This window comes from Papilio xuthus, unplaced genomic scaffold, assembly GCF_000836235.2.
Source record: "Papilio xuthus unplaced genomic scaffold, Pxut_1.1 DF828952.1, whole genome shotgun sequence".
Taxonomy (NCBI): domain Eukaryota; kingdom Metazoa; phylum Arthropoda; class Insecta; order Lepidoptera; family Papilionidae; genus Papilio; species Papilio xuthus.
The window spans coordinates 97,893-116,730 of record NW_013529697.1 but is presented as its reverse complement, the minus strand read 5'-3'; the positions used below and the strand labels follow the sequence as shown (position 1 = coordinate 116,730).

At 47.1% G+C, this 18,838-nt stretch overlaps 5 protein-coding genes across 9 annotated transcripts in view; 3 read left to right on the top strand and 2 right to left on the bottom strand.

Moving 5' to 3' along the window:
• The window catches only part of LOC106123348 (DNA-binding protein D-ETS-6), a 15,373-nt gene extending 13,792 nt beyond the window's left edge, over positions 1-1,581 (top strand). Inside the window, exon 7 of the mRNA XM_013319612.1 lies at positions 1,476-1,581. Within this exon, the coding sequence (XP_013175066.1) occupies positions 1,476-1,581 (106 nt within the window). The remainder of the gene's footprint in view (positions 1-1,475) is intronic.
• Positions 1,582-2,338: 757 nt separating this feature from the next.
• LOC106127849 (acetylcholine receptor subunit beta) lies at positions 2,339-5,735 on the top strand. Its single transcript, XM_013326132.1, has 6 exons — positions 2,339-2,406; positions 2,716-2,906; positions 3,494-3,814; positions 3,983-4,236; positions 4,943-5,147; positions 5,370-5,735. Exons 1-6 carry the CDS (start codon positions 2,346-2,348, stop codon positions 5,478-5,480), a joined length of 1,143 nt encoding a protein of 380 aa, XP_013181586.1. The 5' UTR covers positions 2,339-2,345; the 3' UTR covers positions 5,481-5,735.
• Positions 5,736-6,291: 556 nt separating this feature from the next.
• Positions 6,292-9,917, bottom strand: LOC106123338 (uncharacterized). The gene is made up of 10 exons (XM_013319601.1): positions 9,836-9,917; positions 9,604-9,761; positions 9,188-9,523; positions 8,791-8,906; positions 8,533-8,697; positions 8,228-8,457; positions 7,422-7,630; positions 7,217-7,339; positions 6,717-6,865; positions 6,292-6,541 (listed from the first exon to the last, which is right to left on the bottom strand). The coding sequence occupies exons 1-10, from the start codon at positions 9,915-9,917 to the stop codon at positions 6,292-6,294; spliced, it is 1,818 nt and encodes a 605-aa protein (XP_013175055.1).
• Positions 9,918-10,825: 908 nt separating this feature from the next.
• Positions 10,826-12,764, top strand: LOC106123333 (solute carrier family 52, riboflavin transporter, member 3-like). The gene is made up of 2 exons (XM_013319588.1): positions 10,826-12,085; positions 12,498-12,764. The coding sequence occupies exons 1-2, from the start codon at positions 11,057-11,059 to the stop codon at positions 12,762-12,764; spliced, it is 1,296 nt and encodes a 431-aa protein (XP_013175042.1). The 5' UTR covers positions 10,826-11,056.
• Positions 12,765-13,405: 641 nt separating this feature from the next.
• On the bottom strand, positions 13,406-18,365 carry LOC106127070 (solute carrier family 52, riboflavin transporter, member 3). Of its 5 annotated transcripts, none has more exons than XM_013325046.1 (5): positions 18,284-18,349; positions 17,889-17,913; positions 17,544-17,596; positions 14,748-15,840; positions 13,406-14,323 (listed from the first exon to the last, which is right to left on the bottom strand). In XM_013325046.1, exons 4-5 carry the CDS (start codon positions 15,777-15,779, stop codon positions 14,063-14,065), a joined length of 1,293 nt encoding a protein of 430 aa, XP_013180500.1. In that variant the 5' UTR covers positions 15,780-15,840; positions 17,544-17,596; positions 17,889-17,913; positions 18,284-18,349; the 3' UTR covers positions 13,406-14,062. The 5 variants fall into 5 exon arrangements, with proteins under 5 accessions (XP_013180500.1, XP_013180509.1, XP_013180492.1 ...); XM_013325055.1 differs by lacking the exon at positions 18,284-18,349 and adding an exon at positions 18,059-18,277; XM_013325038.1 differs by lacking the exon at positions 17,544-17,596 and having other exon boundaries at positions 18,284-18,365.
• Between the last annotated feature and the right edge of the window lie 473 nt (positions 18,366-18,838).

Here is an 18,838-nt window from a genome sequence, read left to right as displayed (position 1 = left end):
AGCCCGACTGGCCCCCGCCGGCGCCTCCACCGCCCCCGCCCGACTGCCACTGAACTCCTCACTTAAAACAGGCCTTGAAACCACCCTACACTATGACATTGATCAAAGACCAAATGCGTTTCAGTCCTAACGAACAAAATTTATACCGTATAATAATTATTCACCCCAAGAAAAAAATGAAAATACACAATGTAACGAGCTATACTTGTCGTCGCCCTCGCACCGAGTGGCGGCCAGCCGAGCCGGGGAAGCCGCGCGAGCGGACGAGCGGACGAGCGGCCGCGGTAAATACGTGCATATGTACTCGTATATACGTACGTGGGATGCTAGCTGTTACCTTAACAGAGCAGAAGTAAAAAACAAATAAAAAAACTAATGCAGATCGGATTCTCTGAAGTGTATAGTTATAATACAATGTAATTAATAAAATGTGTTATTATAATAGTTTGTGATTATAAGATTGTGCTTAGTTATTGTTAACTTAAGATAGAATACAAACTAAGTTGTTATGAATTTCCTATTAATTTTATATTGACATTTGACTGTGTTATTTTAATTAATATATAGAAGAAAGTTGTTTTATCACATTGGGATTATAAATAACTCAATGACAAACTGACTTAGTTTAAACGTAATATGTAATTGTAACAATGAATAACGGGTTTGTTATTTGTCGCTTTATTTGTTAAATTCTTATTGTTTATTTTTTGTTTTATTGTAATAATTGTTATATATTAAGGGTGAGCCAGCGAGCGGCGGCGCAGCCCTCACGAGCTTCGTGTCTTCTAAAGTTGATAGTGCCATTCTATATTTCTAATTTCCTTTAAAGTCATATAATATATAGATCAGGTGAGATGGTGTTGTGTTCTCCTCGCATATCACTATTTAGTTAATAATTTGCAGCAGAATCGAGCGAGAAGGAAGCGCCCGACATCCGGTGCCAGGCCGGCGCCGCGCCGCGCCGATACACGTGTTACGATAAGTGAACTATTTATGTTCATATTATTTTCTCACTTGTTTGTTTCGGTTGTTTTGAATTGTACCTAAGTATAGAATGTTTGTTTGATTAGTGGTTGGTTGACAGTGACACGCAGGTTGGGACTTTGTGCCCGATAACGGAGTCACTAACAACGGCCATACGCGAACTGAAGATTTCAGTCGCTTCTAAAATACCAACGCACCGCCACGCGCGCTTTGAGGTATCCTTTCGGTTCAGATTGTACAATATTGTCCGTGTATGGCCGCACTTTGGATGAGCTGTCTAGTGTTAAGTCCAAGATGTATAAAATAAAGTTCCTCCATGATGTCTACTGACTTTTATTTATTTTAAATAAACAACTGGGTATCAGTAACCTTTTTTTTTTTAGAGGGGAATGCTTTAGGCATACTTCATGCCTTTGGGAAGGCACGGTAGTTATGTGGGATTCTCTCCCCGAATGGGAGCATACCCACTAAGCCCCTCTGTTCCCTCATAGCCATAATGTGGGACGCCACGGGATTAACTTACCACCGCGACGCCCCATTGACCAGCCCGAGAATAGGGCTCCTCAATGCGCCCTTAATGGGGCGCTGTGCCCGTAGGCGCTCCTCAGAGACGACACCGTGCAATGCAGGTTCGGGGGGTATCAGTAACCTGGGTTTCCACGGCGCCCCCTTTTATCAGGTCATTAGGGTTTCGTGAGCCTATAATTTGCACACCCGAGGCGCCCCGTTCTGCTCAGCGACCTGGGCGGTCTCCAACTGCACCCTACCTTATCATTGGTCCAGAGCGCGGCGCCGTCGCCGTTTTTACTAAACAAATAGTTTCTTAAAATTTATTTTGGTCTCATTATTAGGTCAAAAGACATAGTAAACACGCCAAAAAGCGCTTTAGTCCTGATAAAAGGCTCTTCCAAAGTTTCATCGAAATCTGTCCATCGTGCCACGTCACGACACCATCCTGCTCCACAATGGCGAGGTCGTGACGTGCGATAGGGACAAGCACTTGAAGCGACGGACGCCCGATAGTGCGCCCACGCGCCGGAGACCCCGCACACCCCGCAACCCCACATCAGTGCCGAAACCAGGGGCGCGTCACCTTTCCAGTACCTTAATATTTTTAAAAACTCTGCTAGCTGCTGACCTCCCGGCGGAAGTGGTACATCTGAATCTCATTCACAGTTAATTCATTTCATTCGATTAAAAGCGATAAGCTAAACTGTGAGGACAATAAATATGATATCAGTGAAGTATTTGGCCGTGGTGGCTGAGGCCGGTAGCTGTAGCGGGCAATGTTGCGGACCTCTGGCGGCGCAAAGTTGGGCGGCGAGGCGCGGCGCGGCGGGGCGCGAACAGTGTCATGCGTGATGGCTGCCGGCGCGGCCGCGATGCACGCCCTGCTGCTGCCGCTGCTGCTGCTGCACTTTCGTAAGCAGCTGCTTCTTTATTCTGCCTCACTTGTTTCCCCACGACCACATTTCCACTCTAAAGTGATATGTCTTTTAAGTTATAATGAATACAAAAATTAATTAGCCCCCACATCCAATCGTAGTGAAGCCAAACCTCAAGCTATAATAATTCTGCTACATACGTTAATAAGTGAACAATGATTCACGATGCGCCGGTTTCGCTCGGAGAATATAACAGCCTACCTTAACATGGTGCCTACATCGCTGTATCGGCGGACGGTTAAAATTCAACAGATGCGTTGTTAGGGATATGTGTGTAATGACCCAGATGTAGGAGTGACGAGCGCGGCGTGCGGCAACGCGAGCGCACTCTCGGAGCGGATGGACGCGCTGTTGGCGGAGTACGACCGCGGCGCGCCGCCTTCGCCGCGTATGCCCGTGCGCCTAGCGCTCATTGTTCGCCACGCCGCCCTCGACGAGCGCCGCTCTGCCGTCAGAATGCTGGCCGACTTGCAAATGGTACGCGCATATCCATATTAAGCACACATAACCTAATATTTTATGTCGACTTTAAATACTTACGCTTCCCTTTGTCATAATAGCGTACCCTTTTCCGCAAAATCAGTGCCTACTTGTCTCTTCATGTACCATACAAGGACTTTTTTTTATAACTTTTAGGTGGCAAACGAGCGAGCGGCCACCTGAAATCGCTGAAATAGTGAAGTGACCGTTGCCCATAGACATACGCAATTGCATATGCGTTGCCTTTAATCGACGGAAGAGAGGATGCACGGAAAGAATATATTTTTTCTTTCCATGGTTTCTCTCATCCGGAAAGTCCACTTCCAATTCCCATCGTTTCCTTATAACAAAAACGGTGGTAAGAGAAAGATGTCTAAATTAGGCCTCCGGGACGCACACTCATCAGACAAAACGCGGAATTGCTTCCACTCCACGCCTGTCTTCTGTGTGGTCGTGGTATTTCACCGGGGGTGCCGGGCCAATTCGTGCGAAGATGTTAAAGCGGGCTCTACCACTGTTATACTACGATTTAAAAAAACTAAATTATAATTTTAAACACAAAGATATATTGATGAATCGCGCAGAGCTGGGAGGACGCACGACTAAGTTGGAACTCCTCGGTATGGGGTTGCGGGTACGCGGGCGTGCCGGCCGAGCGACTTTGGCTGCCCGACGTAGCGCTGGTGAGCGCGGCCACTCGCGGCGCCGACCCGGCCGCGTCAGCAGGCCAGCATGCTCGTCTCGCCAGCGACGGCCGCATCGAGTGGACCTCACGCCTCGACCTCTCGGCGCCCCTGGCGCTGCGCCTCGACGACTGGCCGCGGGACCTACACACCGCTGTCTTCAAGTTCGCCTCCCGAGACCACGACTCCGACCAGCTCGACCTCACCGTCGCGCACGCTGAAGTTCGTATTATCCAATATCCATATTATGCGCCATGCTTAATCGTAGCTGTACTTTTATGTTGTACTGGAGTTTTCGATTTTAATAAATACGTAAGTAATGACTCAGTTGCTTAGTATTTTTACAAATCACTGTCAAACTTAAAGAGTATCCGCGTCGTGTCATTGCAGGGGCAGACGGTGTTCGAGGCGGGCGCCTGGGAGCTAGCTAGCGTTTCTCACTCGACGGAGACGTGGCGGCGCGGCGACGGCGAGCGGCGCGTGGTCGCCTGGGCGCTGGGGCTGCGACGGCGCGCACCCGCCCACGCCCTCGCCACCACCGCCGTGCTGGCCGCCGCAGCGCTGCTGCTGTTGGCGGCGCTGCTGCTGCCCCCAGCCGCACGACCCCCGCTCTGTGCCTGCGCCTCCTTTACTGCCGCCATCTGGTATTTATTTTATATATTATATACTTAATAAATCGTCTTCTACAGTTAGGCTAAATTCCAAAGTAATTAACCGTTCGAAATATGCGTAGTAACATTCATGTCCGTATCAACGACCACTGCCAAAGAAGAGTTTGAGCGTGTATTACACGATCGCACAACAAGAACAGAAATATGTAGAGCACACGTGTTCTGTGCAAATCCCACCGCAAGCAGGAAATGTAGAAGACTGAGGGGCATGTAATGCACACTCGGCAGCTTCATTCGAATCGCTAACCACAACACACACACATATACATATGTTAACCATGTAAATGATTCCCTGTCAGGTACATAGTTAAGATCAAATATTAGACGATATATGGGTATATACAACATGGGTGTACAACACAATCATTCTATGTTAACCAGCATTAGGTGGTTTTATTTCTCCGTGGTCCGGATTGGGGGTACACCGTTGATTATTGCCTGTACACTACGTCTGTGTGTCCGGACTCAGCCTCATCCGGGGCTGAACTGGATGTACTATGCATCCATCTATCTAAACTTTCGCATTTATAATATTAGTAAGATTAGTCAAGTAAAGTACGAAGTAATATTAGAAAGATATAAAAAAAACAAATGTTGTGAAAGGTGTCTCTGACGGAACATTTACCATTGTGTCTAATCACATGCGGAGTCGATGCAGTTGACTTTAAAAACTCGCCAGGTTGATATCGGCGCTGGTGAGGCTGCCGGGCTCGGCGACGACACCGCTCGCGGTGGAGTTGGCGGGCGCGCTCTGCATATGCGGCGGGCTGGCGGCCCTGTGCGCGGCACTGACGCGCCTGCTGGCGGCCGTCACCGCCGCGCCCCCGCGTCGTCTGCGCTCCGCGCTCGCCGCCGCCTCCTCTCTCTGCAGCCTCGCACCTGAGGTACATACGTCCTAACTCGCTACTGCCACTCGACCTGCGTTTACTCCATATGCAGTCAAATAGTAAAGTTATATATATATCTTCAAAAAATTAATTTAAACTTCGGACTCATTGAATTTTATAAGCATGATGTCTTGAAGTGATTACATGCATTTTTGCAAATCTGAAAATATACATATCCATTAGTAGGTTCTGGTAAGTTGGCAGCGCGCTGTGTTGCAGAGTGGAGACGGAGGCGCGGGCGTGTGGGCGGCAGCTGCGCTGCTGCTGGACCGTATGCTGCGGGCCGCGCTCGCTATCGCGCTCTTTCTCGTCCTCTGCCTCTACCTGTAGTGCCTGCAGCACTCCCGCACTCCCCTGTAGCCCCCCGCTCTCCCCTACAGTAACCCACACTCCCTTGCAGCCTATACTAGCTGCAGACGTCGCGCCGGACGCAACGGGGCCGGTCCATGTACTGTGGATCGGGAGCTGCCTCCTGCAGCACCTCAGACAAAATTTTGTTATGTTTATTTGATATGATCACACACACTGATATGTACACATTTAGATTATGGTCGATATCAAATTAAATAAAATATCGAGAAAATACTTGTCGTAGTTTTCATTGTTAGCTGCTGCCAGGCCCCTCACCACCACCCCCACCCCGCCTCGCCATGTCGCTACTAAACTGCTATGTCAGGCGGAGATGTCAAGGAGAGATCAAATAAACGAACCAAGATTTTTGTATTTACAACTACGTATGACATATAATTTTTTACAAAGACAGTAATACTAACTATCGAATTAAAAACCAAAACATAGCGGCGAACATTTCCTTAAAACTTGAATTTCTTCCCAGACATGCAGGCACACCTTATTTTCTTTCAACTTAACAACGTCGGATAAATGTACCATGCGTATAAACAAACAAGGCGAGAATCGAACTAAAAGGTGTTGATTATAATACAAGTCGATTGCTTGATCACAGTCGCTCTTATTTGCATTGGGAATATTATATGTATATCTATAAGCCTATTTCTTTTTTCTTTCATTTTATCTAAGCAATATTTTTGTTTGAATGTAATGATTTGTATACTCATGCGCCTACCGCTATAAACATAGCAAAGAAGGTATACAAAATCTTGCTAATTTACGAGACAGACTTCTAAGGTTCGAATGTTGGCGCTGTTCGCTTCCTGCGCAGTTGTGAGAGGCGCACCGCGTGTGCGAGCCGCTCGGCCAGCAGCAGCGCGCAGGCGACAGCGGCGCCCGCCAGCAGAGCGTGCAGCGCCCCCATCACGTCGCGCAGCCCCACGCCGGCCGCGTCCGTGCCGCCCCACCCGCAGCGCGGCGGCTCTGCCACCCACAGCCGCCGTGCGCGCGACATCAGCCCCACCTCGCGCTGCCACCGCAGCCTGCAGCCACATCAACAAGACTGAACGCTTTATTAAACAGTTGCAAGCTCGCCCACTGATAAACTGGCCGATGGTTCAAATTTATAGTTTCTTTCGAGAAAATGGCAAATCATTTAAGCCTAACAATTTAAGCATTTAAGCTTATAGTTAGTCTGTGAAAACGTGTAGCGATCACCTGGAGGCCACCAGGTCCCGGTAGCCGGAGTGCCGGCGGATGGGCACGGCCACCATTGGCAGCTTGAAGGCCTGTATCTCCTTGAGGCCACATTTCTCACGCTCCGTGAACGTCCTGCTGATGACGTCGTACCCCGATCCCTGCTCCACCTTCCCGTACCAGCAACCCACCAAGGTTATTTCCGTATAATATGAATATGCTCAATAAGTGTTTTCGGCGAGGAGTTGTCTAAGCCGAGACTTCTTAAACTAATTTGATTAGTACTTTATTGATTTTCAATAAATATTGCGTAAGTACGTAAATGTATACCTATTTTTCCGCCGGCAGCCTTATTAATCAAACCAACACTATAAGTATAGGCTTGAAAATGGCTGTAAATTAACTATCTTGTATCTATTATTATAACTTAACCACTAACTCTTCCATGTAAATAAATAGGTATATAATTACTATGAAATATGTTCAGTAACATGTAAACAATTGCCGTGCAGCGTGACCACCTGGAAAGCAAAGAGGCCGGTGCGCACCCGCGCCACGCCCTCCGCCACGCCGAGGTAAGCGCGCTCGCCCAGCGGCGCCAGTCTGCGCCGGAACAGCCGCTGTGTCGCTGGCTCCTCGCTCTCCTGCGCCCACGCCGCCCACAGTCAACGTCATTGCATTACGTACTCGCTCCATCGAGCGCTCGCCAGGACGACCTTGACTTACGGCGAAGTAAACTTTCTTGTAGGTGGTGTCCTGCACGCCCAGCGCCAAGGGCGAGTCGGTGAGGTCGTCTATGGTCTGCAGTGCGTCGCTAGGTGCCTGCAGAATGGCCACCACCTTGGCCGCATACGAGGTGAACGTGAATAGCGACGACAGCAGCGCGCAGAACATCACTAGCCGCAGCGACCACAGCCGCGGCGCCAGTTCCGACCCTGCGCACCGCAATGCTGCAGCTCGCACGCTGCACGCTGCACCCTGCAACCTGCACCCAGCACCCGGCATTCTGCAGGCTGCCCGGTGCAGACTGCAGGCTGCACGCTAATGCACGTACTAGGCGACACCAATTGCATGTTACATACATACATACATACAAGATAAAAACGACGGCGATGGTTTTGTTATTCCAATAATTATCAAGACTTCAATAATAATGATAGACAGATAAATAATAATTTAGGGATATTAGAATCGCACGATTGCCTCGTATCAGTCATACATTTATCGTAATAACACTAATTTAATAAACCTAAAAGATATTAAAATGTACATACTTACTTATGTTACCACATTCATACCTGCATTTTTTCTGAAGAGTTTTGTTTTATTTTGATTTTTATTTTTGTGTCAGAATTTAAATTTGTATTTTTTGTTTTGTATGGACCATGTATGTGTCTGAATAAAGATTATTATTATTATTATTTTGTGAAATAGTAACAGATAAAAAATAAATAAATATTTTAAGCTACAATAGATTATTGAATCGAATCAGAGAGTAACAATGAGTCGGCGCGATGTTTGTCAGTGCGCACCTTGCTGACAGATGGCGCCCATGACGAAGGTGAAGCAGTCCGGCAGCGTGATATGGACGAGTGCGGGCTCGGGTGCGCCCGCGATGCGAGCCAGCGCGGCCAGCGCTGCCAGCAACGCGCCTGCCGCACACGCTGCGCAGCCCGCCGCCGCCCACACTCCGCGGCTGAACGGGAGCGCGAACACGTTGGCCACCGCCGACTGCGCCGGCTGACGGAATATGAACGCGCCTCTGCTCGGACGGTGTACACGCATTAAAAATATATATGTTACATTTAGTTCAGTTTATTTATTATGTTATGCTAACTTGAGTTCGATGGTCTCGGCGGCGTAGTGCAGAGCGCGCCATCGGTCCGCGCGCATGAACATGGAGGCGACGCCGATGTCGATCCCGCGCTGCAACAGGCCGGCTAGCCCGCCGAAGGTGCCGTTGAGCTCCTCGCCGTACGCGTCCACCTGTCGCAGGTCGTACCTGATCCGCGCGCCGCCACAGATCACAACCGACGATTTTATAACGACTTATAGTACTTAACAACGAGGTTTTATATATGTAGGATTCGCTCACCGAAAGTTCAAGTCCTCAGCAAGCAGCATCATGAGGGGGTATGTGAGCTTGGGGAAGGTGTCGACTGCGCGGCTGCTCACGTCCGCCCAGCCGGAGAATTGCTGCGGCCGGCTGACCTGCGCCGCGCCCGCCCCATTGTACCGCCATTATGTAACACATAACTTTACTTTTACAATGTATGCGAAGGAGAATTGACCTCTATGGGAGAGGACCTTATTAGATGAACAAAATGTACTCTTCATGTGGCTGCGCGCTCGATTTTCACCTTTTGCTATAAGAAAAGTATTCTCGTTAATGGATTGTTTTAAATAATAAGCATTACTGATTTTCATGCCGTCTTTTTAAAACTGTCTAAAATAATATAACATAGTGAGTTGGTAATTAGACTAGAACTAACGACGGTGGCCGCGCTGAGGCGCACACCGGCGAGGTCTCGACGGCGCGCGGCAGCTGCGGGCAGCGCACTCCACGCCGCCCACATCGCGGCACTTGGCGAAGGCAGTGCGGTGTTCACTAGAGGCCAGCCCACCGCCACGCGGTACACGTCCATAGCCGCTGCCGGTGTTGCCCACACCACATCCGCGTCGGGCAGCACGGCGGCGAACCGCAACATGGCTTGCGACCGTGCCTCAACTTTGTAATCCACCGACCCGTTCGCCTCTGCCGCTGCCGTGTCCAGTAACAGCCAAGAGTATCGGTGATTGAACGCGTGCGCGACCGACGCCTTAAAGAAAAATGCACGACAATTTTTTTTACGGATAATGGATATTTTAGTTTTTTCAATTTATTTTTCTCGACTATTTCCCTGCTTACCTTGTCGAGTAGTACTTTAGCGTGAGGGCAGTGGACATCCAGCAGCACGCCCTCGCGGCGTGCGCCGACAGCGGGCAGCGGCAAGGGCCAGCAGCTCCCGGCCGCGCGCATCCGTACTCCGCGTGCTGCGCACTCACGCCACACGCCCACCACCTCAACTATAATATAAACGTTTTCCCTGTAATAGATCTATTGACTAAAAAATACTTTATCCAGAATTTAAAAAAGAAACCTGATCTCCAACACAGGAAGGCCGTGAGCAAGTGCACGTTCTTGGCTGCGAAGAAGGCGCACACGAAGGCCGGCAAGTCCATGCTATCACATCATATGGTCGTTAAGACAGCTTTCGATGCTGATATAGGTCTAATAGCTATCGGATAATCAACGCTCTTACCTTGATAACAACTAAATTACTTAACCGTTCCAAAAGTTTTTAAACTTCTTAACATTGCCGATTAGAAGATCGCTCTCGGTGACAACCAAAAGAATGTGTCCATCTAAAAGCTATCAGCTCGCTTAGCCTGCGCTCCCTTAGAACTATTTAATAAGCTATGCCTTTTTATAACTACCACTAATACGGTTGAAAAGAGGGAAAATGTATAATAGTTGTTTGTCGAGTGGTTACAGACAGCCATTAAAGAGCACTGATTGCGGCTACATTTAAAATAAAAGTATCAGCATACGTATTGCATATTGACTTTACAAATTAAAAATCTTGGAAGCAGGGGAACACAAATTATATTGTCTTTGCATTTAGTCTTAGTCTTTAAGACTAAGTACATAGTATAAAGATCTTTAAACAATGTGAAAATGTGCTCTTTTTATAATAATATTTGCTCCGGTGCATCGATAATTAATATTAGGTAGATGCATACTTTCATAAAAAATAAAACGAAAAATGTGGCTTCGGGGAGGGAACGCCATCGATTCCCCCCATCCCGCAACGCCCTGCTAAACCTGAAACTGTGTTCTGCGCAGCGACTCATGCGAAGTTAAGACCCGCCGCCAAGACATAACCTATAGCACTAAGTTATGTTATATGATAACATCAAGTACTTTCTGACCAAACCGCGATAGCAGGTCACTTTAACCAAGTCACATTAGTTTGTCGCTGTCAGAATGGGACTGGACTCTATCTTTATACCGATGTATATCGCTAAACTGACCAATTGAATGTTGACGTCATGCTATTTGGGTGTTGATATAAATGTATTAAAATCATGTTATCACGTGTAATATGCGATTAGCAAATCTAACTTCATAAGTTTCAGTATAACACCGCGGCCACCTGAGACACGACCAATGCATACTTGTGCGCGCACCTCCCCCTGCCGTCACAATTGCACAAGTACATATGTCTTGTCGAGACGTACAATGTAAAGTGGTGCACTGAGCAAGTGGATAAATTCTTACAGTGCGTTGAAAAATTGAAACTTGCAAAAACATAGAGGAAATGGTAAAGCTGAAGCGATGTATTTTGCTGGACTTGGCGGTGGCGGCGTTCGGGTTAGGCTCATGGCTGGGCGTCAACGGCACGTTCCTGCAGGCGCCGCTGCTGCTGCGTCGGCAGCCCGAAGGCTGGGCGCTGCCCTCCTGGATCACGCTGGCCGTGCAGCTCGGCAACCTCGGCATAGCCGCGCACGCGCTCTCTCGTCGTCTACTGCCGCGCACATCAGACGCCGCACACATCTACTGCCTGCTGGCTACAGGCGCCGCCGCGCTCTTTCTCAACGCCTTCCTGCATCCCGAAACCGTGTCTTTGGCCGGCGCGGACCGCTCCCTTGCCTTCCTCGCTTTGACCTTCTGTTCTGCGCTTGTCGGGTGCACCAGTTCCGTACTCTTCTATCCCTATTTAAGATATTTCCGTGAAGAGTATCTAGTCACGTACCTGGTGGGGGAAGGTATGAGCGGTCTTCTACCGAGCATCCTGGCGTTGATTCAAGGCGTCGGAGGCGAACCCGAGTGCGTCCCATCTCCCGACGGCTCGATGTGGACCGCCGTCCATCCCCTGCCGCTTTTCGACACCGACTTGTTCCTGTCAATTTTAGGAGGTTTATCGATAGTGAGTCTTCTGAGTTTCACCTATATCCACAATACGTCCCAATTCGATTCAGAACGAAAATTGCCAACGGAGAGTAAAGAGCAGCGGCAAGAGGCCCGGGTGTGTCTACTCGAACAGTCCTGGGTGTGTCTGCTCGCAGCGTCGGCGGCGCTTAACTGCATCAACAACGGCGTGCTGAACGCGGTCCAGTCCTACTCGTGCATGCCGTACGGCGCGGCCACGTACCACCTGGCGGCGACGTTGAAGGTGGTCGCGGACCCCGCAATCTGCCTGGCAGCGGTGTGGATAGCGCCGCTGTCTGTCCGCGCGCTGGTAGCGATTTTGGCCGCCGCCACGGGACCGTTGGCGTACATGTTGGCGACAGCGCTGCTTAGCCCCACGCCGCCGCTGCAGGACCAAGTCGCCGGACGGGCACTTATCGTACGTATCGTAGTTGCTTATAACTACTCGTAACATATCCTACTGCACGCTCGCCGAATTACTTGCTCCTTTTTTTACTTATTAGACAAATTTTATTCTATCACCTATTTACGGCACTTACCTGGCGGATTCGGCACGTGACAACATATAGTAACTGCACAGCCATGTTCATAAGCAAAATTAAAAGTTTAAATAATAAAAAAATCGTATCAATTGTACGAGAAATCTTTCCTTACACTAGACAAAAAAATATTTTGATGGTTGAACACCCTAAGGATGCCCTACCTTATTTCATTAAAATCTGTCCAGTTGTTCAGGAGAAAGCGTAACGCCAAATATAGTAAAAACAGATTTTTATTAATAGTGTTTTCAATAAATGTGTTTAAAAATTAAAATTGTTTGTGGCGCGGAGGTGTCGTCGTGGCTGGCGGGCGCGGCGGCGCTGGCGTACGCGCGGCTGTGGGTGGCGCTGCGAGCGCGGCGCGGCGGCGCGCGAGCCATGCGCGCCTGCGGGGCGTTCGGCCAGCTCGGCTCCATCCTCGGCACGCTCACAATGTTCCTGCTGGTCAACTTCACGCGACTTTTCACGCAGGCGCCGACGGCGGCCTGCCCCCCCGCGCACACTCTCTACGGAGATGCACCACACGCATACACTCCAACTATACTTGTTGAAGTATAGTAATGTGACGGCGACACCAATCGGTCGTTCTTGTATCCAGCGCGCTTGGCGCGTCAGCAGGCGATGCATGAGCACCATGAGGTAAACCGATTCGTTAGACAAATTGCACTTTCGTTATCAATAAAATCAAACACATAAGAACTTTTAAGTTTCTTTTTCTTATTATAAAGTGTTACAACAACATCACTATGTCCGTGGCTGAAGCTGGACACCTACAGGGGATAAATAACTTGCCACTTTTTTAATCTATGCTTTTGTTACTAATTTACATATAAAAATTAGTTTTTTAAATCCTGCTTTTTATTATTAATATTTATTCTATAAATGTGAAAGTATAGATGGATGGATGGCTTGTTAGATGTTTGTCATTAGGTATCTCGATATAGTTGTATAAATGGTCAGTGCAGAGTTTTGTTCAACATAAATGCATACACGCGATTATATCGCGGAAATGTGAACTGAGTGTTGAGTTTTTGCTTTACGTGATTACTCCATAACTGCAGTACAGTTCAGACTATTGTTCCAGAACATAGACTGGAATAATAGTCTGAAGCCGCGAAAGCTAATATTTATTTGTATAAAATAATTTAAAATGAACGAAATAATAAAGACTTTGAAAATAAATAAAAACGTTGTTTTTGTCATGAATATTTATTGACATTCATTGTTATTTCCCGCTGAGTTACTGACAGCTGACATTTAAATTAAGTAGTCATTATTTATATGAATACAATGAAATTGTTACAATACAATGTACACAAAAGCGAACATTATAAGATGCACATCAGAGCGGCTTCCTCCTCGCATGATGACAAGGAAAAGGCGCCGGTCGCTGCAGCGCGACATGTTCTCACAATGTTCACCAGACCGGACAAACAGTATCACAGCAGATCTACCGCTAACTTACGTCACAATATAAACCTCTAATGTACAGGTTTTTTTTTAATAAATTTTCGAGTAGAAACATAAATATCTAATTTAAAGCTTTATAGTACATAGTCAACTTTTTTATTAAAATTTTATTTACACAAAACAGAACAGCGATTTTTTATAATAAATTAAGTAAATATTCACAGCTATTGACGTTCTGTACACAGCTCAGTCACTCACTCACTCGATTCCTCACTTAAATATCACTTGTATATTTTGTTACAAATAACTACGACTATACAATGTTTTCTAAAAGATGAGCACATCGCACCCGGCTCTGCACACCACTCTTACAATAATGCAGCCACACAAAAAACACTAACAACCACTAACCTATAGAAAGCGTCGAAATTGCACTAATTAAAGTTTTAAGTACTGGGATAAGAGAGGAGGTCGGCTCGCAGCGAGCTCCTGTTGGAGAGCAGAGAAGGGGTGGGGCAGGGCGCGGGCTGCGTGAAGAGCGCGGTGCGGGTGACGAGCACGAAGAGCAGCAGCGAGCCGAGCGCGGAGCCCAGCTGCGTGGCGGCGCCGCACAGCCGCATGCCCTGCGCCCCGCCGCGCCGCGCCCACGCGCATACCCACAGCCGCGCGTACGACACGCTCGCCGCCGCCCACACCCACGACACCACCTGCACCCCAATACAACTTTGCTTTGCTCCCTTCCTCCTTCCCCCTCCTTACATATCTCACTTCTTACTAATATTATAAATGCGAACGTTTCGATCGATGGATGTCAGAAGCTATCTTCAGAACGGCTGCATGGATCTTGAGGAAATGTTGTATAAATGTAGAACGTAGTCTGAATTAACATATGACTATCTGTGATCCAGGTAATGTGTACGGTCGCTAACAACGCAATGGTTCTTAATGAAATTTGGCAAAGATATAGAACAGAGTTGAGTAACATGTGAGATACATTTCACCCTTTTTTTAAATATAGCGAAGACGATGTCGCGGACAAAAGCTAGGTTTAAAATATAATCGACATCGTCAAATGACAGGTGATAAATACATATATTTCACTTATGTAAAAGTAAAAATTATAAAACTTACGATTAAGACCTCGCCCGCCGGATGGCGGTGGAGCGGCGGTGCGGGGCTGAGCAGCGCCGCGGCCAGCAGGTACGCCAGGGGCACCGCGGCGACCGCCAGCACCGCGGCCAGCAGTCGCGCGCTCGCCGGGCGCAGCCATACGCCCGCCAGGCACGCCGCCGGGTTGGCCATCGCGGCCAGCGACGTCGCCAGATGGTACGCGCGCACCCCGTACGGCATGCACGAATACGATTGCACCGAGGGCAGCACGCCGTTCGAGAGCGCGTTCAGCACTAGCGTGAGCGACATCACGGCGGCCCACAGCGCCCGTGAGCCCCGAGGCGCCTCCGCCTCCTCCTCCTTGGCGACCGCCGCCTGCGGTACGCGCTCCGAGTCGAACGCCCTCAGGTTGTGCAGGCCCACAAAGCTGACGAGACTCAGGGCCGACAGCCCGGCGAGCATCAGCAGGAAGGCTGAGGTGTCAAAACGCGCCGGAGGATGCACGGGAATCAGCGTGGCGGCGTCAGTGCTCGGCACGCACTCCGGCTCGCCGCCTACGCCCTGCACCAGCGCTAGAATGCTCGGGATGAAGCCGCTCAGCCCCTCGCCGGCTAGGTACGTCGCGAGGTACACCTCGCGGAAATGCCGCAGGTACGGGTAGAAGAGGACGGAGCTGGTGCAACCGACCAGCGCCGCGAAAAACGTGAGCGTAAGAAAGGCAACGGAGCGGTCGGCGCCGGCGAGGGGCGTCGTGGCGGTGTACAGGAACGAGTTGAGAAGGAGTGCGAGGGTGCCGATGGTAAGGAGGCCGTATATGTAGGTAGCGTCGGGCGCGCGCGGCAGCAGGCGGCGCAGCGCCGCGTACGCCAGCAGGCCCACGTTGGCTAGCTGCACCGCGAGCGCCATGGCCGAGGGCAGCGACCATCCCTCCGGCAACGCCTGCACGAGCAGTGGCAGCTGCACGTAGAGCCCGTTGACGCCGAGCCAGGCGCCCAGACCCCAGAACGCAAGCAGCGCGTCTAGCGCCACGCAACGCCGCTGCTGCGACACCATTCCGTCGCCCCCGGCCTCGCCTTCGCCCAGACACGGAACGCGCTCTTTCTCTTCAGTTATCCTGAAACCCGGGCGAAAATATAATGAATTTGTAACCCGCACGGCTTTAAACGACAGAATGTGTTAGTTAATGAACGTAAAGTGGAGAACACAGACGCTCAATTGATGCAATAATCGGTCCGCGGCCGTCACTCTTAACTTATGACGTGTGTGATGGCCGCGGACCGATCGATTTATGAACTTATAAATACGAGCTGTTTGTTTTACGTCATTTTCTAGAAGCTCTTCGCGTCAGTTGCAGTGAGGGAAACCCGTGTCCTGTTTTTTGCGCCTGTTTCATTATAGATGCGCTGGTAAAGAAAATCACGGATCTGTCCAGAATTTATAAATTATGGTTCCACTAATCGGTTGGAAAAAAGCATGTACAAGAAATACCGTAGAAGGTGGTTTAAAACAAAGAGCACGTTAAGGCTAGTGAGGCAATGATAGTGAGAGTGCAACCTGTCGACCGCCAGGCAGACGGCACGACGGAGCGCCTCCGCCACCGCTCCCTCCTCGCACCCACCACCGCTACTACCACGCCGAGTTTCCATCAAACCTTACTATGTTACGTTTGGATATAATCAGACAGCAATAAATAGTAATTGACGTGAAAATGGATATGAAGTAGGCTTCGAAATGTAATTGTGTAGGTACACTAGCGGTTATGCGCAGTGAGTGTGGAGGACACGGCGCAGCAACATTAGCCACCTGTCCAGACCTGACACCGCCAACAACATGACAGATAACATTGTTTGTCAGAGGTTTAATACAATTTGAAGTAAACAATTGTAATCTCTTCACTCTACTTAGATATGTAGCAAATATTATTTACATCAAGGCCACTGTTTACTCTATGTTTAATTTTTATAACATTAAGGACACAGTTCCATTTACAAATAAATAATAAACCCGCTTGTTTGCATAGGCTCAGTCCACACAGTGTGAGCGTGTGCGTATGTCACCACACAACTAACTGATTACAATTAGCGTAATATTTTTTTGGTATCTCCATTTATTTTCTTTCAAACTGGATTGTATTTAGGTTAATAGACTTGAATATTGATATAAGAATAGCACATGTTGAAGTTATTCAAAAAAAAAATTATAATAATTTATTTGGTTAACTCTCCTTGTGTGTTGAAACAATTGTGGAATGTTCTTTAAAAATTTAAAATCAATATTTTGTCCATATGTTTGCTTATAAAATTCCTGAACAGATTGTAATAAATCTTTGCCAAGACATTCGGAGTACTTGAGGAAATGTTTGTGTTCTGAGAAATATTTACATATAGAATAATTTGAATGTTATAATAAGAAAATTTAATGCGCATTCAGCTTTTTGAGAATATCTGTTAATGACAGTTTTCAAAGCTTATTTATAGGAATAGGTTCCCACAAATTTATTTGGTGAGACTGGTGTTGTTATTGCAATTTTCTTTTAGTTCCATACTCGGATATCAATGATAAAACAATGTGTTACTTTATGTTTATGTGGACAACATTATCAATGTTTATGTTATGTTTGTTACAGATATTTTGAGATGGATTACTCATCCATTATAAACCACCTTGGCTCTTACAATTCAAGAACAAAATTGTGTTTTAGTCACAGCAATCACAATTTAGCATTTTATATAGTTTTCATAATTTACAATTAAGCAAATGCTGGACTAATTAATATGAATAAAAAATTGGTAAGTAAAATTTTAAACAAATAACTACCTAGAGATTTATGGTGCTTAGACTCCACAATAACTGGCAGTCAATTGAGCGATCTGAAAAAATTACAACACTGTACACCCCGAGAGTTTGATATTGTGCTGACATTCTATATAAATAGATGTACTATATATAGAGCAGGTTACAAAGTGCTTTTTTAAATAAACGAAAAATATGTACAAGCCAAAGAAAGAAGCAGCCTGTGCACCAGTCGGCTATTACTAGTGGGGGATTTAGATGCGTGCCTGTGATTTCCATTTAAGTGCAACATTTAATATTAGAACACAAGTGTAACACTGTCCTTGTGGAGATTTATTTCATAATTTATTTTTTCAAAATATAACTGACCTTGCCATTTCAACCATATCGGGAACTGGAAATGAAAACAAGATGACGAAATAAATAAAAGTTTGGTATCGCTTTTAAATCAACCTTTAAAGCACTGGAAAAAGTTGATTAAAAATATTTAAATGCACCAAAATAGTATATATATATTTGAAACAATGCAAATTCCATACCAGTCTTACAAGCTTGGAGGCTTTTTGTACTAATTTATTTCAAAACTCAAGTATGTGATGAACTTTGTTCACTGTATCACAAACAAGTATATCTATCTAAAGAACTATCTATTAAATCATCATATCGCTAAACGTATAACTAACAAACTTATTGTTGTTTTTTTGTTTAAATAAATTACATAATTAAACTTTCATCTGACACGTAAGGAAATTAACTAAACTCACCATCACATGTGTGACCAATGAACAATGTCAGTTTGTGACGTGATCGTGATGTGAATGTGATACAATGTCATCCTGACAGCTGACATTGACACAGTCAGTGAAGTGACAGATGGTCGAACAATGTCATCTTGACAATGTCTTGTTTTAACCAATAAGGGAATGTCAGCTGGACGAGTAAATGTTGCCAATTCTATTACTTTGGAAAATCTTACAATTTTAAAAAGAAATATTTTCAAGCAAGGCCCGCCGGTTAGGTTTTTTATAGTATGTAAAACCTACTTGGATTTTTTTTTAAATAAATAACAATAAATAAAGAATAGCATGACGAGACATCCACAGTATAAAAAGACTCCGTGACACTTTTTTAATCGAAAGGAGCTAGTGAGCCATCTAATTTAGCTTGACTTCAGCCCACCGGTCCACCGGGTCAGATATCGTGTAGGGAACGTAGACTTCGTCAGTGCAGAAATAAACAAGTAGCAGATACCTTCCCATCAAAATCAGTCCAGCCGTTCCGGAGCTTAGCCGGAATAAACGCGGCCTCGCGGACCGATA